The sequence below is a fragment of the Suillus subaureus genome, assembly GCF_016647635.1.
Source record: "Suillus subaureus strain MN1 chromosome Unknown BJ212scaffold_16, whole genome shotgun sequence".
In the NCBI taxonomy this organism is placed as follows: Eukaryota; Fungi; Basidiomycota; class Agaricomycetes; order Boletales; family Suillaceae; genus Suillus; species Suillus subaureus.
In genome coordinates, this window is record NW_024538572.1 from 1 (window position 1) to 19609 (window position 19609).

At 45.7% G+C, this 19609-nt stretch overlaps 7 protein-coding genes across 7 annotated transcripts; 3 read left to right on the forward strand and 4 right to left on the reverse strand.

Moving 5' to 3' along the window:
- Positions 1-80: 80 nt before the first annotated feature.
- On the reverse strand, positions 81-720 carry BJ212DRAFT_1354016 (uncharacterized protein; the record flags this gene model as incomplete). The annotated part of the gene is made up of 2 exons (XM_041335611.1): positions 81-120; positions 176-720. Coding segments are annotated over 2 exons (310 nt in total), but the record flags the coding sequence as incomplete, so codon positions are not given.
- A 733-nt stretch (positions 721-1453) lies between these two features.
- On the reverse strand, positions 1454-1972 carry BJ212DRAFT_1480754 (uncharacterized protein; the record flags this gene model as incomplete). The annotated part of the gene is made up of 1 exon (XM_041340143.1): positions 1454-1972. One exon carries the CDS (start codon positions 1970-1972, stop codon positions 1454-1456), a length of 519 nt encoding a protein of 172 aa, XP_041192977.1.
- Positions 1973-4576: 2604 nt separating this feature from the next.
- On the reverse strand, positions 4577-4813 carry BJ212DRAFT_1271885 (uncharacterized protein; the record flags this gene model as incomplete). The annotated part of the gene is made up of 1 exon (XM_041330985.1): positions 4577-4813. The coding sequence occupies one exon, from the start codon at positions 4811-4813 to the stop codon at positions 4577-4579; it is 237 nt and encodes a 78-aa protein (XP_041192978.1).
- Positions 4814-4863: 50 nt separating this feature from the next.
- BJ212DRAFT_1271676 (uncharacterized protein) lies at positions 4864-5389 on the reverse strand (the record flags this gene model as incomplete). The annotated part of the gene is made up of 2 exons (XM_041330970.1): positions 4864-5202; positions 5258-5389. Coding segments are annotated over 2 exons (471 nt in total), but the record flags the coding sequence as incomplete, so codon positions are not given.
- A 2695-nt stretch (positions 5390-8084) lies between these two features.
- On the forward strand, positions 8085-10623 carry BJ212DRAFT_1299611 (uncharacterized protein; the record flags this gene model as incomplete). The annotated part of the gene is made up of 13 exons (XM_041332891.1): positions 8085-8293; positions 8404-8502; positions 8558-8678; positions 8729-8868; positions 8938-8949; positions 9009-9141; positions 9195-9216; positions 9322-9332; positions 9385-9518; positions 9574-9710; positions 9755-9897; positions 10018-10182; positions 10315-10623. The coding sequence occupies 13 exons, from the start codon at positions 8085-8087 to the stop codon at positions 10621-10623; spliced, it is 1635 nt and encodes a 544-aa protein (XP_041192980.1).
- A 761-nt stretch (positions 10624-11384) lies between these two features.
- Positions 11385-12235, forward strand: BJ212DRAFT_1480757 (uncharacterized protein; the record flags this gene model as incomplete). The annotated part of the gene is made up of 4 exons (XM_041340144.1): positions 11385-11473; positions 11590-11617; positions 11670-11798; positions 11846-12235. 4 exons carry the CDS (start codon positions 11385-11387, stop codon positions 12233-12235), a joined length of 636 nt encoding a protein of 211 aa, XP_041192981.1.
- A 905-nt stretch (positions 12236-13140) lies between these two features.
- On the forward strand, positions 13141-13524 carry BJ212DRAFT_1480758 (uncharacterized protein; the record flags this gene model as incomplete). Its single annotated transcript, XM_041340145.1, has 1 exon — positions 13141-13524. One exon carries the CDS (start codon positions 13141-13143, stop codon positions 13522-13524), a length of 384 nt encoding a protein of 127 aa, XP_041192982.1.
- Positions 13525-19609: the final 6085 nt, after the last annotated feature.

Consider the following 19609-nt stretch of genomic DNA (forward strand, 5'->3'; position numbering starts at 1 on the left):
ATGGACAGAGGAAGCATGGCTCTTGGCCCCATTAGTAGTAGCAGGTGGCAGCAGCACTGAACTCGCAGCAGCAGGCTCACTTGGATGATCACTGAAGCTAATACCGGCCACATCTGATGTCTGCAGTTCATTCCCAGGTAAGAAAACGCTAAAAACTCAAATATTAAATACTCACCATATCCATTGGCCAACAGCTGACAGTGCACTCACTGTAGCATTCCCAGCTGTGATTGCACACTGTGCATGCTGGGGGGATATCAGGAATGCCCTGATTTCTGCACTCTTCACTATGCCTGTGCTCTTCTAGTGGGACAATGACAAAGCACAGCATCCAGCTGTAGAAGCTGTGGACTGGAATGGCAGGCTGCCACCAGTAGTATGTTATGCTGAGCCCAACAAGGACAAGGATGACCACAACAATTGCTATTGCAATCACTGTGGTTGTTGTGGTCTCTTGGAGGCCATCACTGCCAACAGAGGAGGCAGAACCAACAGCTTGAACAGCCTGGACAATGGGGGCGAGCTACAATGAGAAAGAGAGTCAGCAAAGGGAATGGCAATCGCAAAGGGAAATTGCAAGGGAATCCATGCACCAAAAAAGGGAAGGGATGTGACCAACATAAGTGATGCCAAGCCCCCAATGGAACATTCAAGAAACCAATCCATGGCATTTGCTGAATGTCACGCCTGCCAGTGGACAGTTTTGTTTTTGTGAGAAGTCAATGCCAGTGAAGTTACTCATCAGCAAAACCGCCCAGAACCAGAAAGGCATGCCGGTTCCCAGGAGGACTCCCATGCCATTTCACTGATGTCACCAACCTCTCAAGCATAACGCATTGTCCCACCAACCTTCCTTGACTCCTCACTGACCCCATACCCCTCACAAGCACTCCGAATTGTGCCTGAAGATGCCTGCAAGCCTCCCACACCTCTTGCAAGGACCGAGTTGGCCTTTTGACACTAGTTGGTACTACCTAATTTCTGTTTGCTCATCACCATACCTGACCTCTGCCAGATTTCATACTTACTCTACTGATGCATAGGCACATCCTTAGCCCAGTCTTGATGCACACCTGTTCTGGCCCCATTTTGATGTTCTGTCCATCGACCAAGTGGTGAGCGCAAGCTTAAATACCCAGTCCTCACAGCCGCCCACCCTTTTCTGCCCACCACTTCCCACCAGAGAATCAACCCTCTCAATTACAACAACCAACATCTTGTCCCATCTACTGCACTACCAACCTATCCAGATTGCAGACCCACAAGCGACACAGCAGAGTCCATAATGTCTCTCTCTACATGTCCCACATGGTCACTCTGCCGAGTCCAACCTTCTGGTCATAGTTATGTTTGCTCTGTGTTTAAACACTGTCACTACCCTGTACTTGTTATACATGAATGGAACTTTGTTTGCACTGCAGCCTTCCGAATACACTCAGGCTGATCCTCAGCACTATAGATCCACAAATCCCATGCCTTCAACCTCATCATAATCCTGCCCTTTGCCATCTTCTGCCCCTAGATCATCATCATCTGATGGTGCATCATCATCCTCATCTTTGACAACAACCTGATCAAGGCTGGTATACCCAAACTCATCCATCTCATCTACGATATCATCGTCAATGAGATGTTCTGTTGTGAGTGGATCTCGAGTTCCATTTCCTTTGATGTCCTCATCATCATGCTCTTTGCTGCTCCCCCTGTCTTCATTTTCATCCCCATCTTCATCACCACTACCCTCAATATCATCCTCACCCTCACCCTCACCTTCCTTGTCCTTGCCCTCACCATTGTCATCCAAGTCTTCCTCAACATCACTTTCCATTTCGCTGTTGGAATCTTGAGCTTCATGCTCCTTCTCCATTATGAATGGGAGTTTGTCAAGCACATTGTGATCATCAAGTAGACATTTTGTGGCTTCAAAGATGGGCTTGTGACTGACACCACCACCATGGTAGTGCATAAACATGTCTCGGTCCACAAATCTACAGGATAGGTAAGCTTGCTGTCTTGCTACTCAAAATAAAAACTAACATATTAACATAGAAAAAATTCCAGTCCATAGGTCCATCTGATATATGATGGGCAATAGAGTCTGGTGCAATCTGCTGTGAACCTCCACATGCAAACACTGGAATTAGATGCACACTGTGAACCACATGCATTGGGTCTATGAATCTGAATGCAGAGGGATCATCTGCATCTAGGAATCTGACATGAGGGAGACATTTTGCTGCCCAACCCAAGGGATAAGTCAAGTCATGCCTGAGCCATCAAACCCAAAGCAAGTCAATTCACTGTGGTGCAGAGCTTCTGGACTCAGGCCCATTATGCCAAACAAGGACATGAAAAATTCTGATGACTCAAGCATACCAGTATGGATGCAGATTCTCATTCTCATCTTCATGTGCGAGGACCATTACATCAGCTCATGTACGTGGATTGAGAGAGTCTTGAGCTCAACGGAGGTCATAGGTAGTGTAGTTAATGTGAAGAACTTTGTGCCGATAAATTTGATTATTGATGATGTGAATTGAGTTCCACTGTGCCACTGTGAACTGCATTTCATCACCTTCATATTTATTACCAAGTAGGCATCCCAAGACATGTTCTTTGAGGTGCAGGAGGAAGTCCTTAAGATCTTTTCAGTATGAAGTTTGAATGACAAGTCATTGAGCTCACACAAACAGCAATATCATCAGCATGTTTGCCAAGCCATGCAGAGATATCCCAATGGAATTTTTTTGAGGTCAAGATTTGGTAATGAGATTCTGGTGAACAGTAGGGTAATGGTTCTTGATCAATGAAGTGAAGAGAGGGATGCTGCTCAGTAGTGTTTGATGGAACTATTGGTGGGTCATTTTGAGCCACTTGTATTTGCTCGTGTTTATCTCTCAATCTGCAAAGTATCCATTCCCATTGCTGATGCTTGGTGATGCCTTGTGTGAATCAATTTTTGTTTGTGCATGCATAGAACCACTTGACACAACAATGCTCTAGCTCACCCTGTCAAGTAATCAGCCAAATTGTTTGCATATGATGTGAAGAGCATAGTACTTACAACTTGCATCGAGTAGTTGTCTGTTGTCCCATACAGCCAGATTGATTTCACATGGTCACCAAGCGCATGAAGCTTATATGTCAGCATATTGAATTTTTGTCACTTCGAGGCTGCTTGTGGAGTGACATTAGCCTTCCCCTTGCCCTTTGCTGCCTTGGTACCTTGTTGATGTGTATGAGCAGCAGTCTCTTGTGGAAGATCACGTGTGTGTCATATCCCACACTCTGGACCCATGTTCCATCATATTCCCACGCCTTCCGAGCCTACATCCGGACCTCACTTCATATCCAGCTCATTCCCAGATCCCCTTCTGCTGTGCTCCACACCTCAGCAGGATCGACTACGCTCTGGATTTACCCCTGAGCTCTGGACCATCAGATCTCCACTGCTAGCCTGATCCATACCCCCCTGTCCCATCCATCTTATGCACACTCCATCCAGCAAGACATCCAGACTTCACCTTGTCTCGGATTCCGGACTATATCCACCTCCTCGTATTCCGGTCCTGTATCCACCTTGTCTTCCGGATCCCCAGATCTCCGGACCTCCGGATATTAATGCTGGACCTATTCCCACCCTCTGTCCGAGATCCTGCACCTATCCCCATTTAGGCATCTCTACCTTTCTGGCTTTCGGTTACCTCTTCTTCCATCTTGCTTATTGATCCTTGTATGAGTCTTCATCTCCGAGTTCATTTACTTATGTTCCGTCTTACTTACTAATGTGTTTCCACATGCTCATACATAGCCTTGCTCCTTTGCTTACTGATCCCCTCAGATATTGTTCAGTATATAACCCCTGTAGATACTCCTGTAGTGCCTCAGTTTGAATATCAACTTAGACTTGCCCAATCCTCTCTTGGACTTTGGTCCAGCTAAGTCTGTCCTACCCATCAGGCCTAGGGATTGATTCCCTAGGCCGGAGCTCTGCCTTTCCGGCACTTACCCTCTTTCCGGACTTAGGTCCAATCCCTGTCTCTCCAACTCTACCTTAGGGTAGTCCACCTCTGTTTGTTTCTACATCGGACTTCGTCCGATGTAGCCCCTATTCCTTCCGGACCTCCGGACCTCCTGTCCCTCATACCTCCAGGCATCCTGTTCCTTCGGATGTTCCACCCTCTGTACCTTCGGACGTTCCGTCCTCCTAACCCTTGGACATCCTATCCTCCTGTCCTTCGGACATCCTGCCCTCTGTACCTTCAGACATCCTGTCCTCCTGTCCTCCTGTCCTCTGGACCTTTGGACCTCCTATCCCTCCATCCTGTTTCCTGTAGAAGTATTACCTTGCAGTGGGAACTCTCCTGAGCACTTCCTGCATTCCTCCGGAACTCTCCCGTGCTCCTCCGGATGTTTCCCGCGCTCCTCCGGAAGTCCTCTAGTGCTCTCCAGCAGAGTAGCCAGCCTCTGGAAGTCCTCCGGACTTCCTCAGACCATCATTGGACCTCATACGAAATGAAGGGCACATACTCAGGTAAGGGGCACAGCGTACAAGCTGAGGCCAAGCCCCTCTGAGTCAGTCTCTCTCTCCCTTGAGCAACATGATTCTTAACAGTGTGTTGAACTTACTGCATGTTACACTGCAGAACTTGCACAAAGCTCTGCCGAGACATGTTGTGCAGTTATCAAAGTGATGCAGTGTAGTCTTGGTATGCATCTGCAGTTTTCCAAAAGCATGCCAAGTGGAGAGCTCGAAGAGGAGATCGAGAATAATTGAGTTGTCATCTGGAAGGAGTGATTCAAAGACAGGCATAGAACACTGATTGAGGACAAATCTAAGTTCTGAGACCATAAGCACAAAAATTAATATTTTACCTGGAGAAGATCTTCGAAGTCACGAGCAGTGAGTTTTGTCAAATCAGAGACATTACAACTGAATTTGCATATTGTGTCTCGGCCAAATGTTGGGACCAAACAAAATCTAGATTTTTTTTGAGTAAAAACATTTAGAATAGGTTTGGAGGAGACAGGGAACCTTTCATTGAATCTTGGAATGAGATCACCCCCAGATGCATGAAGAATATGGATAAGGTGTGTTAGTGTTGCTTTCCAGGTGCCAAGCTCAAACTTGTGCATAAAATCAGGGACAAGCATTGAGTGGAAGTTGAAGCCAAATTTTGAGAGTTTCTCAGAAAACACATTCTGCAGGTACAAATGATGAGCTACTATTGACCAGATTCACCAAAAAAACACAAACCCAAGTAGGAACCATTGATGTTACACCAATTAAGTTCTCAACAAAAGTACTGACCACACTGCGACCCAATTTGAAGATGAATTCACATGCACATTCAATCATGGATCGACAGTGACAGTCATCAACTTGGATACCTTTTTCTCACTGCCATCAGTCTGCCCTGTTGCCCAATTTTTCAATCTTGGACTTGTTGACAAGACAGCGAGGACAGGGGCATCATCCAAGAAATTTGACACATGCGAGAAGAATCTTCTCAGGGTAGTCAGCTGCATATGTGAAGAACTGAGGAAAGACTCTGCAAGAAATGCCATCAGGGAATTTAATGACTATGCCATGTTCCCATGCATTGTTAAGGTCGTACTCAAAGGGTAACTGGATCTGAAGGGCTTCGGCCTCAGCTTGTACGCTGTGCCCCTTACCTGAGTATTGCCCCTTATTTCAGGAAGGCAAGCCTAGTGTGTCCGGAAGGTTGGACGAGTAGTGTAACGGATCCAGATGACTTCCGGATGAGGAATAAGTATCATGTGGCTAATCTGGATAAGTCCAGACTAGAAACTAACGGTAGTGGACTGTCGGGGACAGAGGCGGATACGGATAGACTATAGGAATCAATCCTAAGTCTCAGAGGGTGACAAGAGTAGAGGTACTCAAGTCCAGAGGACAGGAATGAGCAGAACTAAGATGATATTCGAACTGCCATACTACAGAAAGTTACAGGAGGTTATATACTATAGGTATCTAATGGAATGATCGATCAGCAGAGTCCAAGGCTATGTATGAAGCATGTGGATAGTCTATTGGTAAGTAGAAATGGATCACAAATCATGAAACAGGAATGAAACATAGGTAGTGGATAAGGGAGCAGGACGGATATACAGATAACCGAAATACCAGAGTTAGGGGGTTACCGAAAAGAGACAAGCGCTGGTTGTGGATTCGGATGAGTTGTGGACTGGACCGGACAAGTGGACAGATTGAATGACGAGATGTTGGAGGGGGATAAGATGTGGATAGCATCTGAGATAAGATGTGGATCTGAGATAAGGGTCAGATCTGAGATCCAGATATGCGGATATGACATGCATCAATGAACTCATCATCAAGCAAAAATGACCATATAGCATGCATAAGTTCCCATTTGCAGTGTGTGAGGACAGCCGCTGTAGCACTCCACCTGAACCATCAGAGATAAAAATATTGAATCATGTCTGGTAACTGGAACTATTATTAGCACAAACAAGCGAAATTATCTGTTAAATTAACATACCTTTGGAATATAGGCAAGATAGTGAGCTGCAAAGGATGTTGGCTTTGACCGAATGTATTTCAACTGATTACCAATGAACATATAGATTGGCCACAGGGCAGCATTACCAAAACTGGCAAGATGCATAGAGTCAGACCATAGCATAATTGCTGCAGCAACTGTTTCAAGATTACATCCAGGCTCATGGGGCTGGGAACAGATTTTCTCGTGTTCTTGGAGCATTGCATCAGATGTGTAAAGTTCTGTAATAATACATTCAGGTGGTTTGTCCTTGTCAGGTTGCCAGAATAGTTTGTAAGGGCTAGTATGAAAACCTTTTGCACCTTCCTCCTCAAATGCAGCTTTGAGAACCTCCAGAGGCTTCCAATAATAGAGTCCCTCAACCTCGAACATAGGTGCATCACTTTCTGCATCAAACTTTTCCTTCTCACAGGGCAGGCAGATTTTGATAGAGGCTTTATGCCATCCATCAGATGAAAAGATAGATGAAGAAGGGTCATTTTTGGCCCTATCAAGATGTTTGGCTTCACATGTTGGGTTAAAGTCACATAAATCTTCTTGGTCAAAGTCTTCCACCAATATAACATCATCAACAAGACATCTAAGGTCCTTGATTGATTTCTGGAGAGATGAGTTGTAGAACCAGTTCATGAGTTGAAATGTTGAAGCATTAAGAAATGGTGTGAAATAATCCTGATGGACAGCTTCCAGTGATGAACCAAAGCCAGCCCACCATGGACGATCATGCTCAATGGCCTTGTCAACATGATGAAAGGTAGGGGCATCACAAAGGTGGTCAAGGTAGCTCAGGTTCTTGGGGTCATAGGTGGGGAAGGAGTATGGATATTCGCAGAATAGATCAAATGAATCATGCTCTGTTCACACCCAGTCCACACATTGTTGAAAATCATCATCCATTATATTGTCAGCAGCTGGAGCATCAGGCTCAACAGGTGCAGGAAGTACAGGTACAGGAATAGGATTGGACGGGAGTTCGTCACAATAGTGTGCAGGGAGACACCTTTTCTGCAATGGTAGTCCAGATTGTCGGTACTCCATCTGCACATCATCATACTTTGAACAAGATAAGAATCCTATCATCAGATATAAAAAATTTGACTCATATCACCATGATGATGCTCCAATGGTGTCTGACTTGGCTGTGGGGTCAAGGATTGAGGTGGAGGATGGTTTTCCACACCAGTAGCAGTAGGCAATTCATGGCATTGGCATTTATGGCACTGATCAAGAACATTTTCAGTGATAGAGAGCCAGGATTTACACCAGCGAGTGAGATGGTTTGAGAGGCCCCAGTCAGAAACTTCAGTCCCACAGTTTGGGCATTGCACCATGAGGAGTATCAGAATGATAGATGATAGAATATTCAGCAGTAGCATGGGGTGACACCAGAGGAATCAGAGTGAAGCGGCAGTGATTTTGGATGCCAGCAGTGGTAGTGGGTTGTTTGGTTGTATTATGTTGATGTGAGCATGCACCATAACCACACTTTAATCTCCTTGGCTATGAGCATGCCTTGTTCCCTTGCGCCTAACTGCTATCATGTCATCAGATTCTGAATCTTTGTCATTATCACCACCAAGAAAACACAAGAAGTTGTCCTATTCAACTGGATCTTCATCACTGTTGGAATCAAGAAAGCACAAGAAATTGTCTGATTCCGGATCTTTGTCACAATCAAGCAAACACAGGAATAGCACAGACAAGCTGCTTCAGGTGGTACAAACCAAGCACAGCAAGAAGATTAAACAGTAAGCTTATCATCATTCTACATTATATTTAGCTTGGAGCTAACAATGATAAGCAGATCAGATGATACAAATGCAATATCAAACCCTATTGAGATGTATTGAAACATCAGACAAAAGGTTACCTGTGTACTCAATCTCTTTGGTCTCCCATCTGTCACATTCCACACAGGTCTCCAGCATGATTGTGGAGGCAAAATCAGCTCTGATCTGTAAGTCCTTTTTTGTGTGTGATCATCCCTTACTGACACTTACTATGAATACTAGGACTGAAGATGTGATAGAATGCCATCTGCACTTGTATAATGGCATCCTGGATTTTGTTCTGAGTCTTTGTGATGAGCTTGACACAATTTCTACTGACAGACTATCTAAGATCATCTCTGTGGTGAGTATATGCACTCTTATTTGATTCTGACATGATCCAATTTTGTCCAGATAATGAAAGGGATGAGTGATGCTTGGTCAACAGCATTTAGTTCCGTCAAACACAAAGGACTCAAGTATGTGCTGCTCAACATGCACAGCAAGAACAATGCACTCAATCCGCCAATTCCTGAAGTCAAAGATAAATCTATGTGAGGCATTGCACATCCTCAGCTTGCCCGCTGGCTCTGTCCATGCAACAAACTTCACATCTTTGATAGCGACCCAGAGGAGTAAGTTATCTCGTTGATTACATCTATCAGCTCACTAATACTACAACACACTGCTACAGTGGGATGGAGAAACTCCAGTCAGGCAAGATCAAGATGGCAGCTATGAGTTGGCCTACTGGCTTCTACAAACATGGCATTTACAACCTGCAAAATAAGACTAAGGGTCTTTTCAGAAACCACGTCATTGCCCGAGTGAGTCACACTGCACTTGCCTTTGCTGATGTTCTATCTAATCATCACTCTAGTTTTATGCTCACTTGTATATTGGTCCCTTGGCTGCGATGTCAGAGTCTACCTCAAGCAAAGCCTCATAACAAGCAAGGAACCGCACATTTTGTTTATCATCAGTGACAAAACACATCATTGCAATAGTTCACATTATTGTAAGTTATTTCTGTTGCTCTATTGATTACACTTCTGATTGTTTGTTTTGAGACATACTTCACACTCAGTCAAGCACAAAATTGGACCAGTGAAATCGGCACTATGAATCTCAAGGAATTGTTTTGGAGCATCATCAACATGCTTGATGATGACGAGGATCCATGGGTCAAAGATACCATGGCATGGTGGATGGCATATGTTTTGAAGCATTGTTTTTGTTTTTACTGATCACACTTGCAGCCATATCAGAGTGAAGACCAAAGTTCTCACTAAGAAGCCAGAAAATGAAGACAATGACAATGAAGAAAATGACATTGCAGATATCAAAGCTCAGAGGTTGGCTAGATGTAGTGCTATGAAGACTAAGGTTGCAGGTGGTATGTGTTTGCTACAATGGAGAATCGGTACTTACATGATACAGCAAAACAACTGGCAGGGACCAACACCTCACTCACTACTGGCCCATGGCCTCAAATGCTGTTATCTGAGGACAAGGAGTCGGCTGATGACTGCAACCCAGTTCCTCCTGCCAGGAAGAAACCTGCTGCCCCCCTACCTCCGAAAGTCAAGCATCACAGTGGCCATCTTGATACATACAAGGAATCTGAGGATGAAGATGAGTCTCATCCCCTGCCTTCAAAGACTAAACACCCCTGACTTGTCACTACTCCCCCACCTCCAAAGACCAAGTGCACTCAACTTGTTGAGTCTGACAATGACATTGAGGATGTCGAAGCACCTCCTGTCAAGAAAAAGATGGTCCCACCTCTGAAGGCCAAACACCCTCAACTTGTTGAGTCTGATGATAACACTGAGGATGTCAAAGCCCCTCCCATCAAGAAAACAATGGTCCCACCTCTGAAGCCCAAGTGCACTTGACTCATCAACGAGGATGTTGAGGATGTCAAAGCATCTCCTGTCAAGAAAACAATGGTCCCACCTCTGAAGACCAAGCGCACTTGACTCATTGAATCTGATGAGGATGTTGACAATGTCAAAGCACCTCCTGTCAAGAAAAAGCCGGTCCCTACTCTGAGTCTTCCAATGCTCAAACATGTTCAACCAGTCAAGGCCCCAGAGGAACTTGCATACAAGGCACCTCCCAACAAGAAGACGCCAGTCCCCTCTCGACCCGAGTCCCCACTACCCAAGTTAACTGAAGACGAGTCAAGCAGTGCATTGTTTGAACCCAAACCATTGCCCAAGAAGAAAGGGAAGAAAGCTGCCAAAGTTCAATGTGTGCCTATGAAGCGGAACCCTACTCGCCAAAAACAGCCCAATGGTTTCTAGTGTCTTCGTCATTGCAATTCCAATTTCTTGCAGATTTCATTTGTTCTTTTTCATTGGTCACTTGTGCTTAGTTCTGTCTCCCCCTTGCACTGATACTTCACTCAAGTTGCAGTACTTATTGTCATCATTGTCTTCTAGTCTACTGGTTCTACTAATACAGTGGCCTGGATGGCCTTGCATTTCACTATCTACCTCATGTGACCTTTGAAGACCGTGTAACCTCCTGAAGCCTTGAGTAGTCTTGCAAGCCTTGCATCAACATGCAAATCTCCAAGCCTGGTAGCACCTTTCTTGACAGGAGTGTTTCCATTCATGGGACTGCTAGCCTTGCACAGTGTAGAAGGCTTGTATGGCCTTGTTAGGCCCTTGAAGGCCTTGTAAGACCTGAGCGGTTTTGCTGATGCTGGAGTACTTTTGACCTTTGGTTTTTTTGCTGTCTCTGGTATGGTGGGGGTGTCTTGAGGTTTGTATTTCTGAGCAGATCTGGACATGGTAGACAGGTTGGTTCCTTTGATGACATAGCATGAATAATAAGAGCATGTTTGGATAGAGATATTTGGATGAAGTTTTGAAATATTGATCATGCAATTTCATCAGCATCATCCCAAATGTTGGTTGGAGCTTAAACCTTCCTTGCCTCCTACTGTACATACTAATCAACAGACATCTCTCACTCCTCCCTTGATATACACCAGTGCAATAGACTCATTGCTAGTGTCATTGTGATCACCATGATCTGTATACAATACACCAATCTGATCATGGCTCAACCTGAGGCCCATGAAATCCCTACAAGGCGCACACCTGCACACTGGAGAAACAAAGAGATCACCACTCTGGTTAATCATATGTATGATAATTGTGCAAGTAGTGATACCTCCAGCAACTTCAAGCCACAGGTCTATACTTCTGTGCTAACAGTCATCAACAATGATCCCCACCTTCAACCATTGTGAATCGGTCCAGCAAAGACCATCAAGATGGTGAAGAGCAAGTGAGCCTCAGTGCATCCATCCTTCAATCACTTTACTGATTCAATGTTTTAGCTCAAGTCTATACATCACACTATTGATAAATACCACAACCAGACCAGCACACATTGGGACAGTGCCAATGGAGCTGGGATCCATGGCCCTACAGCATCCACTGTGTGGGATTCATACATTGCACTCAGTGTATGTCAGCCCCTCTTATTTATTTATTAAAAGCTGACATTTTTTAGTCCAATACTCAGATGTGTCCATTCTGCAACACAGGCTGGCCTTACTTTGAAAAGATGCAGGAAATAATTCCCTTGGGTGGCACTAGAGGGCGCCATGCTTTCCACCCAGGTGCTATGGGTCCTCCACCAGTACCAGACACTGATGAGGATGAGCCTGGCCTTGCTCAGGCTCCAGCCCTCTCTTCTGCCAGTCCTTCCTCCACCAGTGGACCCCCCATTGCCACCAATCATTCCTCTATCACTGGCCCTTCATTTACCACTGGTCCTTGCTCTATCACTGGTGGTCTCTCTACTGCTACCAGCTCTGCTGGTGCCAAGTGCCCTTATGAGGATACCAATTTCAATTCTGTCAAGACCATGTCGTTTGCATTAACCCATGAATCGGTGTAGGGAATGAGATTCCTCCAGGCATAGATCGCCCATATTACGGCTCACAATGATTGGTATAGTGTGCAACTCACTAGCTATGACTTTCCTGTGAAATGTGCCAGAGGCACAACACTTTCCTGCACTATGCAACGCATTCCCATGCATGTGCTTAGCACACCCTTCCTGTGCTCAGTTGCCTTATGTCATGCAGCATCTGGGAGCATCCATCCATCGTCCAACCAGTCCCCTAGTGAGTCCTTTCCTGTTTATTCTCATATCAGACCATATTTAGCATCATACAATACTTTATTTCATCATGGACCCTGTCCTTACATCATTTACATACTTAGAGCGCTCCCTATTCACTTCCAAGCCCTGGGAGCGCGCCTAGGCACAGCTTACCTGTTGCCTAGGGAAAGGTTTTCATACACCAACCACCACCACATCACTTAGTCTCTAGAGTGAGAATCTATTTATCATGAGTTAGCATCCATCAGAGTCGTTGCCCTAGTCTTCAGCAACAGTCTACTATCATCAGTCTCCAATCAGCAGTCTCAGTTCACACCTTCATGCCATCCTTCAGTCTTTACATGTCTGCACACCAGCTCGCATGCTATTCCCACACTTCACACTCCTACATGCTCTATATTCCCGCATACACACTTCACCAGAGTTGACCTGGTATCACCCAGTGGATCTTGCTTTCCTTGCTTCCCCTAAGGGTCGAACACATTGCTTGGCACACTTTGACCAACACCTAGAGAGTCAGTAGGCTTTCCTCTCACTCCAGAGTGAGAGCCCCCTCTTTCTTTCTTTAGCTCTGCAGCCTAGCAGAGCTGTTGAACCTTCATTGGCTCAGCTGGTCTCCACCACCTTGGTGTCTCCCCCCCCCCTCAAAGAAAGCACATTTGCATGTGTCTCAGAAGATGAGCAGTGCAACACAGGCCACCAAGATCACACCTGCTGCTGCTGTGATGGGAATGCAGGGCACTGTCAACCACCTGACAGATGTGTTTGAAAGATTTGTTGTCAGCTCCATGAATAGTGGTACCATGGCAGGTGGCATGCAGCTTCTGCCTCTACCTCCACCTAGGCCTGAGCCTGAGGGCAGCATGGACTTGGTGACATGCGCAGCACACCTATTGCAAACTGAGGATGCCAATATGCCTCCTGAGCAGCACACTGTCTTGATAATGGTCCTGGGTGAGAAGGATAATGAGTGTTTCTTGAAGTTCTATGTGTCCCTCATGGACAAAGAAACCAGGCATCCATTCATTCAGAAGCTCATCACAGATGCAATGGTGGGCTGAGAAATATATCATGTATTACCTTGTTTTTTACTGCTTGCTTTCATTTCAATGTTTGTACAATACTATGTGTTCACAACTGTCACAATGCAACAATGTTTGTCCGATTTAGGAGGCTACAAAGTAGTACTTGAAGTGTGAACTATTTGGAAGCAAAACCATCCTGATCCTCATCAGTAGTGTCCTCAAGGTCCTCATCCCCCTCAACCTCATCATCAAGATCTATACCTTCGAAAGCCCGTTCTAATGAGATACGCTGATAACTATTTCACATTGCGGATGCAATGCGATCATGCATCACAGATCCTTGACAAAATTCAGGTTTGTTGTCTTCTTCAATAGCAGCAATATCACCCTCTTCTTCGGCATTTCCACCAGAATATTCACTCTCATTGTCATCTTCATCATCAGCCTCATTGGTGGGGATGTTCATGGGATCATGCATGCAGATGAAGTTGTGAACAGCGCACAATGCAGCAGGAATTCATGCTTGTAACTCCATGGCATATGCAGGCAGCAACAATAAGATCTGAAAATGACACTTCAAAACACTGAAGATGCACTCAATGATGTTTCTCACTGATGCATGTCACAAATTAAATAGTTCCTCTTTATTAGAGGGCCTGTAGAGGAGATAAGTTCCAAAATTAGTTTGAATTAAGTAAAAGGACCTACCTGGTGTTTGCGTGTCCTGTTAAGAACCATGTTGCTCAAGGGAGAGAGAGACTGACTCAGAGGGGCTTGGCCTCAGCTTGTACGCTGTGCCCCTTACCCGAGTATGTGCCCTTCATTTCAGATGAGGTCCAATGATGGTCCGACAAAGTCTGGAGGACTTCCGGAGGCTGGCTACTCTGCTGGAGAGCGCTAGAGGACTTCTGGAGGAGCGCAGGAGAGTTCCAGAGGAACACAGGAAGTGCTCAGGAGAGTTCCCACTGCAAGGTAATACTTCTACAGGAAACAGGATGGAGGGATAGGAGGTCCGAAGGTCCGGAGGACAGGAGGACAGGAGGACAGGAGGACAGGAGGACAGGAGGACAGGAGGACAGGAGGACAGGAGGGTAGGAGGGCAGGATGTCTGAAGGTACAGAGGGACAGGATGTCCGGAGGTACGAAGGACAGGATGTCCGAAGGTACAGAGGGCAGGATGTCTGAGGGTTAGGAGGACAGAACGTCCAAAGGACAGGACATCCGGAGGTCCGGAAGGAATAGGGGCTACATCAGACGAAGTCCGATATAGAAACAAACAGAGGTGGACTACCCTAAGGTAGAGTTGGAGAGACAGGGATTGGACCTAAGTCCGGAAAGAGGGTAAGTGCCGGAAAGGCAGAGCTCCGGCCTAGGGAATCAATCCCTAGGCTTGATGGGTAGGACAGACTTAGCTGGACCAAAGTCCGAGAGAGGATTGGGCAAGTCTAAGCTGATATTCAAACTGGGAACTATAGGAGTATCTACAGGGGTTATATACTGAACAATATCTGAGGGGATCAGTAAGCAAAGGAGCAAGGCTATGTACGAGCATGTGAAAACACATTAGTAAGTAAGACGGAACATAAGTAAATGAACTCAGAGATGAAGACTCATACAAGGATCAATAAGCAAGATGGAAGAAGAGGTAACCAAAAGCTGGAAAGGTAGAGATGCCTAAATGGGGATAGGCGCAGGATCTCGGACAGAGGGTGGGAATAGGTCCAGCGTTAATATCTGGAGGTCCGGAGATCTGGGGCTCTGGAAGACAAGGTGGATACAGGACCGGAATACAAGAAGGTGGATATAGTCTGGAATCCGAGACAAGGTGAAGTCTGGATGTCTTGCTGGATGGAGTGCGCATAGGGTGGACAGGATAGGGTTGTACGGATCAGGCTAGCAGTGAGGATCCGGAGGTCCAGAGCTCAGGGGTAAATCAGGAGTGTAGTCAATCCTGCTGAGGTGTGGAGCACAGTGGGAGGGGATCTGGGAATGAGCTGGATATGAAGTGGGGTCCAGATGTAGGCTCGGAAGGCGTGGGAATATGATGGAACGTGGGTCCGGATTGTGGGATATGACATGTCCCCATTCAGCAAGGTGATAGCACACACCTCAGTATGGCACAAGTAGGCCAGGATGGAGTGGATAACCTGCATCTGCAAGAAAATACTTGCATGGGGGAACCTCAAAGTTACTCAGACATGCATCTTCATAAACACGTGTGTCCATTGCAGAGCCTTCCCAGCCAGTGAGTGTGTAGGTAAATTTGAGATTGAAATCACATGCAAAAAGACAATTTTGTGACAGGAACCCCTTCTGATTACGATACACAGCACGGTCAGTAGCCCTGGGCATCACCTGAATATGCCTCCCATCTATTGCACCAATGGTGCCTTTAAAAAAAGGCCACCATTTAGGATTTCTGTGGACTTCACAAGGGATGGACCTGTCATATCCCATATGCCAGACATAGATCCTATCATATTCCCACGCTTTCCGGACCTATTTCTGGACCCCATATCCAACTCATTCCCAGATCCCCTTCTGCTGTGTGCTCCATATCTAAGCAGGATTAGATCTGCTATGGAATTACCCCTGAGCTCTGGACCTCCGGATCTTTACTACTAGCCTGATCCGTACACCCCTATCCTGTCCACCCTATGCACATTCTGTCCAGCAAGACATCTGGACTTTACCTCCTCTTGGATTCTGGACTACATCCACCACCTCACATATATCAGTCCTGTTTCCGCCCTGCCTCCCAGATCCCCAGATCTCCAGACCTCTGGATATTAACTGTACTATCTCTGGACCATTCCCACCCTCTGTCCAAGATCCTGCGCCTATCCCCATTTAGGCATCTCCACCTTTCTGGTTCTCAGTTATCTCTGTTTCCATCTTGCTGATTGATCCTTGTACTAGTTTCATCTCTGAGTTCATTTACATATGTTCTGTCTTACTTACCAATGTGTTTCCGCATGCTCATACATAGCCTTACTCCTTTGCTTACTGATCCTCTCAGATAGCCTCTAGTATATAACCCCTGTACAACTACAGTAGAGTCCTCAGTCTAAATATCACCTTAGACTTGCCCAATCTTCTTCCGGACTTCAGTCCATCTGAGTTTGTCCTTTTCCATAAGGCCTAGGGATGGATTCCCTAGGTCAGAATTCCAGACCTTCGGATTTGTCCCCTATGTCTCTGTCCCAAGTCTAGGGATTGCTTCCCTAGGCTAGAGTCTTGCCTTTCTGGCACTTACCCTCTTTCCAGACTTAGGTCCACTTCCTGTCCCTCCAACTCTACCTTAGGGTAGTCTACCTCTGTTTGCTTCTACATCAGACAAAGTCTGATGTAACCCCTATTCCTTCCAGACCTCCGGACCTCCTGTCCTCCATACTCTGGACCTCCAGACTTCCTATCCTTCCATCCTGTTTTCCTGTAGAAGTATTACCTTGCAGTGGGAACTCTCCTGAGCATTTCCTGCATTCCTCCGGAACTCTCCCACGCTCCTCCGGACGTTTCCCACGCTCCTCCGGAAGTCCTCCCGCACTCTCCACCAGAGTAGCCAGCCTCCGGAAGTCCTCCAGACTTCGTCAGACCATCATCAGACTTCCTCTGAAATGAAGGGCACATACTCAGGTAAGGGGCACAGCGTATGAGCTGAGGCCAAGCCCCTCTGAGTCAGTCTCTCTCTCCTTTGAGCATGGTTCTTAACACTAGTACTGGTAGTTGCAAAATGTATGACGATGAGATACCAATATTGCATGAGTCTGTATAGTACTTATAAGTTAGAAGTGGAACAAGCAAAGCAAAATGTATAACAAAGAGAGTGAAAATGTCCAGTGTGATTCATGATGTGAGCTTGCTCTCCCTCTTTGCTTGTTGCACCTGTGCCAAGCAGTGACTGTGTAAAGTCATGGATGTACCCTGGGCTGCCTTCTTTGTTGCTGCTGCAGGCACAGAAGGTGCCACAACAGCCTGAGATAAAGCTATTCATGTGTCATCTGATGTAAATCCAGGAATATGGATATTGTGGTTGAGACAGGGCAATGAATACTAGAATGAGAAGGAATGAACTGATCAGACTCACCAAGGTGAAGCTGGAGGTCTTTGACTTTGTTAAGGTCATACTCAAGGGATAACTGGATCCAAAGGGCTTCAGCCTCAGCTCATGCGCTGTGCCCCTTACCTGAGTATTGCCCCTTATTTCAGGAAGGCAAGACTAACATGTCCAGAAGGTCAGACGAGTAGCGTAGCAGATCTGGATGACTTCTGGATGTGGGATAAGTATTGTAGGGCTGATCTGGATGAGTCCAGACTAGAAACTAATGGTAATGGACTGTTGGAGACAGAGGCAGATATGGATAGACTACAGGAATCAATCCTAAGTCTTGGAGAGTGACGAGAGTAGAGATGCTCAAGTCCAGAGGACAGGAATGAGTAGAACTAAGATGATATTTAAACTGAGGTACTACAGAGAGTTACAGGAGGTTATATACTATAGGTATCTAACAGAATGATCAATCAGCAGAGTCCGAGGCTATGTACAAAGCATATGGATGGTCTATTGGTAAGTAGAAACAGATCACAAATAATGAAACAGAAATGAAGCATAGGTAACGGATCAGGGAGCAGGACAGATATACAGATAACCAAAATACCGGAGTTAGGGGATTACCGAAAGGATACACACACTGGTTGTGGATTCAGATGAATTGTGGACTGGACCAGACGAGTGGACAAAATGGATGACGAGATGTTGGAGGGAGATAAGATGTGGATAGGATCGGAGATAAGATGTGGATCAGATCTAAGATGAGATAAGGATTGGATCTGAGATCCAGATATGCAGATATGACAGACTTTGAGCATGTCACCATCACCTTGCTGTATATCATGGACACAAAATTGTGCAGTGTCTGCAGCTGCAACATCAACCCCTTTGATCCTGAAAGTATCCTGAATAACAGCACTACTAGTACAAGATATGTCAGTGTCATCACCACCAGCCTCAGCATCAAGCTGAGACTCAGGTGGTTCATCCACCAGGTTATGAATGATACCTGTGCGATTTTCAATCTCATTGTGAAGCTTAATCAGTAGTCTACTTGAAGTTGTGCTAAGTCAAAATTCCCCTCCACAAGAATTTGAACCCGATGCCGCTCCAACATATGACAGGGACATTGGTTGCTATTTTATTTGCCATATGACATCTGAGTCTGCATATGCGCAATCCCAGAGCATCATGAGAGGGAGGACATCTGTCATCTGATACTCAGGTTTGCATGTAGGAAATCTGACTCTACAGTATCGAATATGCACACCCAATTATCACCATGGACTCTGGAGACATGGGGTTATTTGACAATGATCTGTGCATGTATAACACAGCGTAATCTTTTTCCTGGATCAAATTTTGGAAGTGTGTAAGTATGACCTTGAGCCATCAGATGGTGACCTATTCGCAAGTTCGTCACCGTCAACATTAGCATGTCCCAGGATCCACCAGATAGTCAGTTTAAAGTGCTTCTGCTTCTCCGAGTCGCTATTTCATTAAATCACCAGACCAATAACGGATGCTAGCATACAGGCAACACAACTCATCCTCCTATTAAATATTGAGGATGCACTGGGATGCTTCGCAGTGAGCAGCCTCTCGTCTTCCTTAGTGGTTGAGAACTTGCTATTCATGGATTGAGGCTTGATGGAATGTGACCTTGCGATGCTTGGGTGCTTCAACTGCACAGCCTATGCTGTGTATAAGCTGTGAGGTGAACATGAGGATAAGGCATGTAAGATGTACCAGGAAGCAGTGGAGTCAACTGTGATTTGACAGAAACACTCATTGTACCCTGCTGTTGCCTGTCATTGCTGTCTTCATAAGTGATGATTTTGGAATTTGATGAGTGAAAATTTTCACTGAGATGGCGCTGCACTCAGTGGTAGGAATTCTTGATCATGTCTTCACCCACTACAGAGACACTAGTGATAAAACCCTGCCAGAAATTTCAAGGACACACTGAAATTGTCTGGGGTGTCATACACCTGCCAGGTGGACAGCGGATTATCACTTGTTCAGAAGATGGCTCACTCTGAGTGTGGAACTTGGAGAGTGGGAAACAGA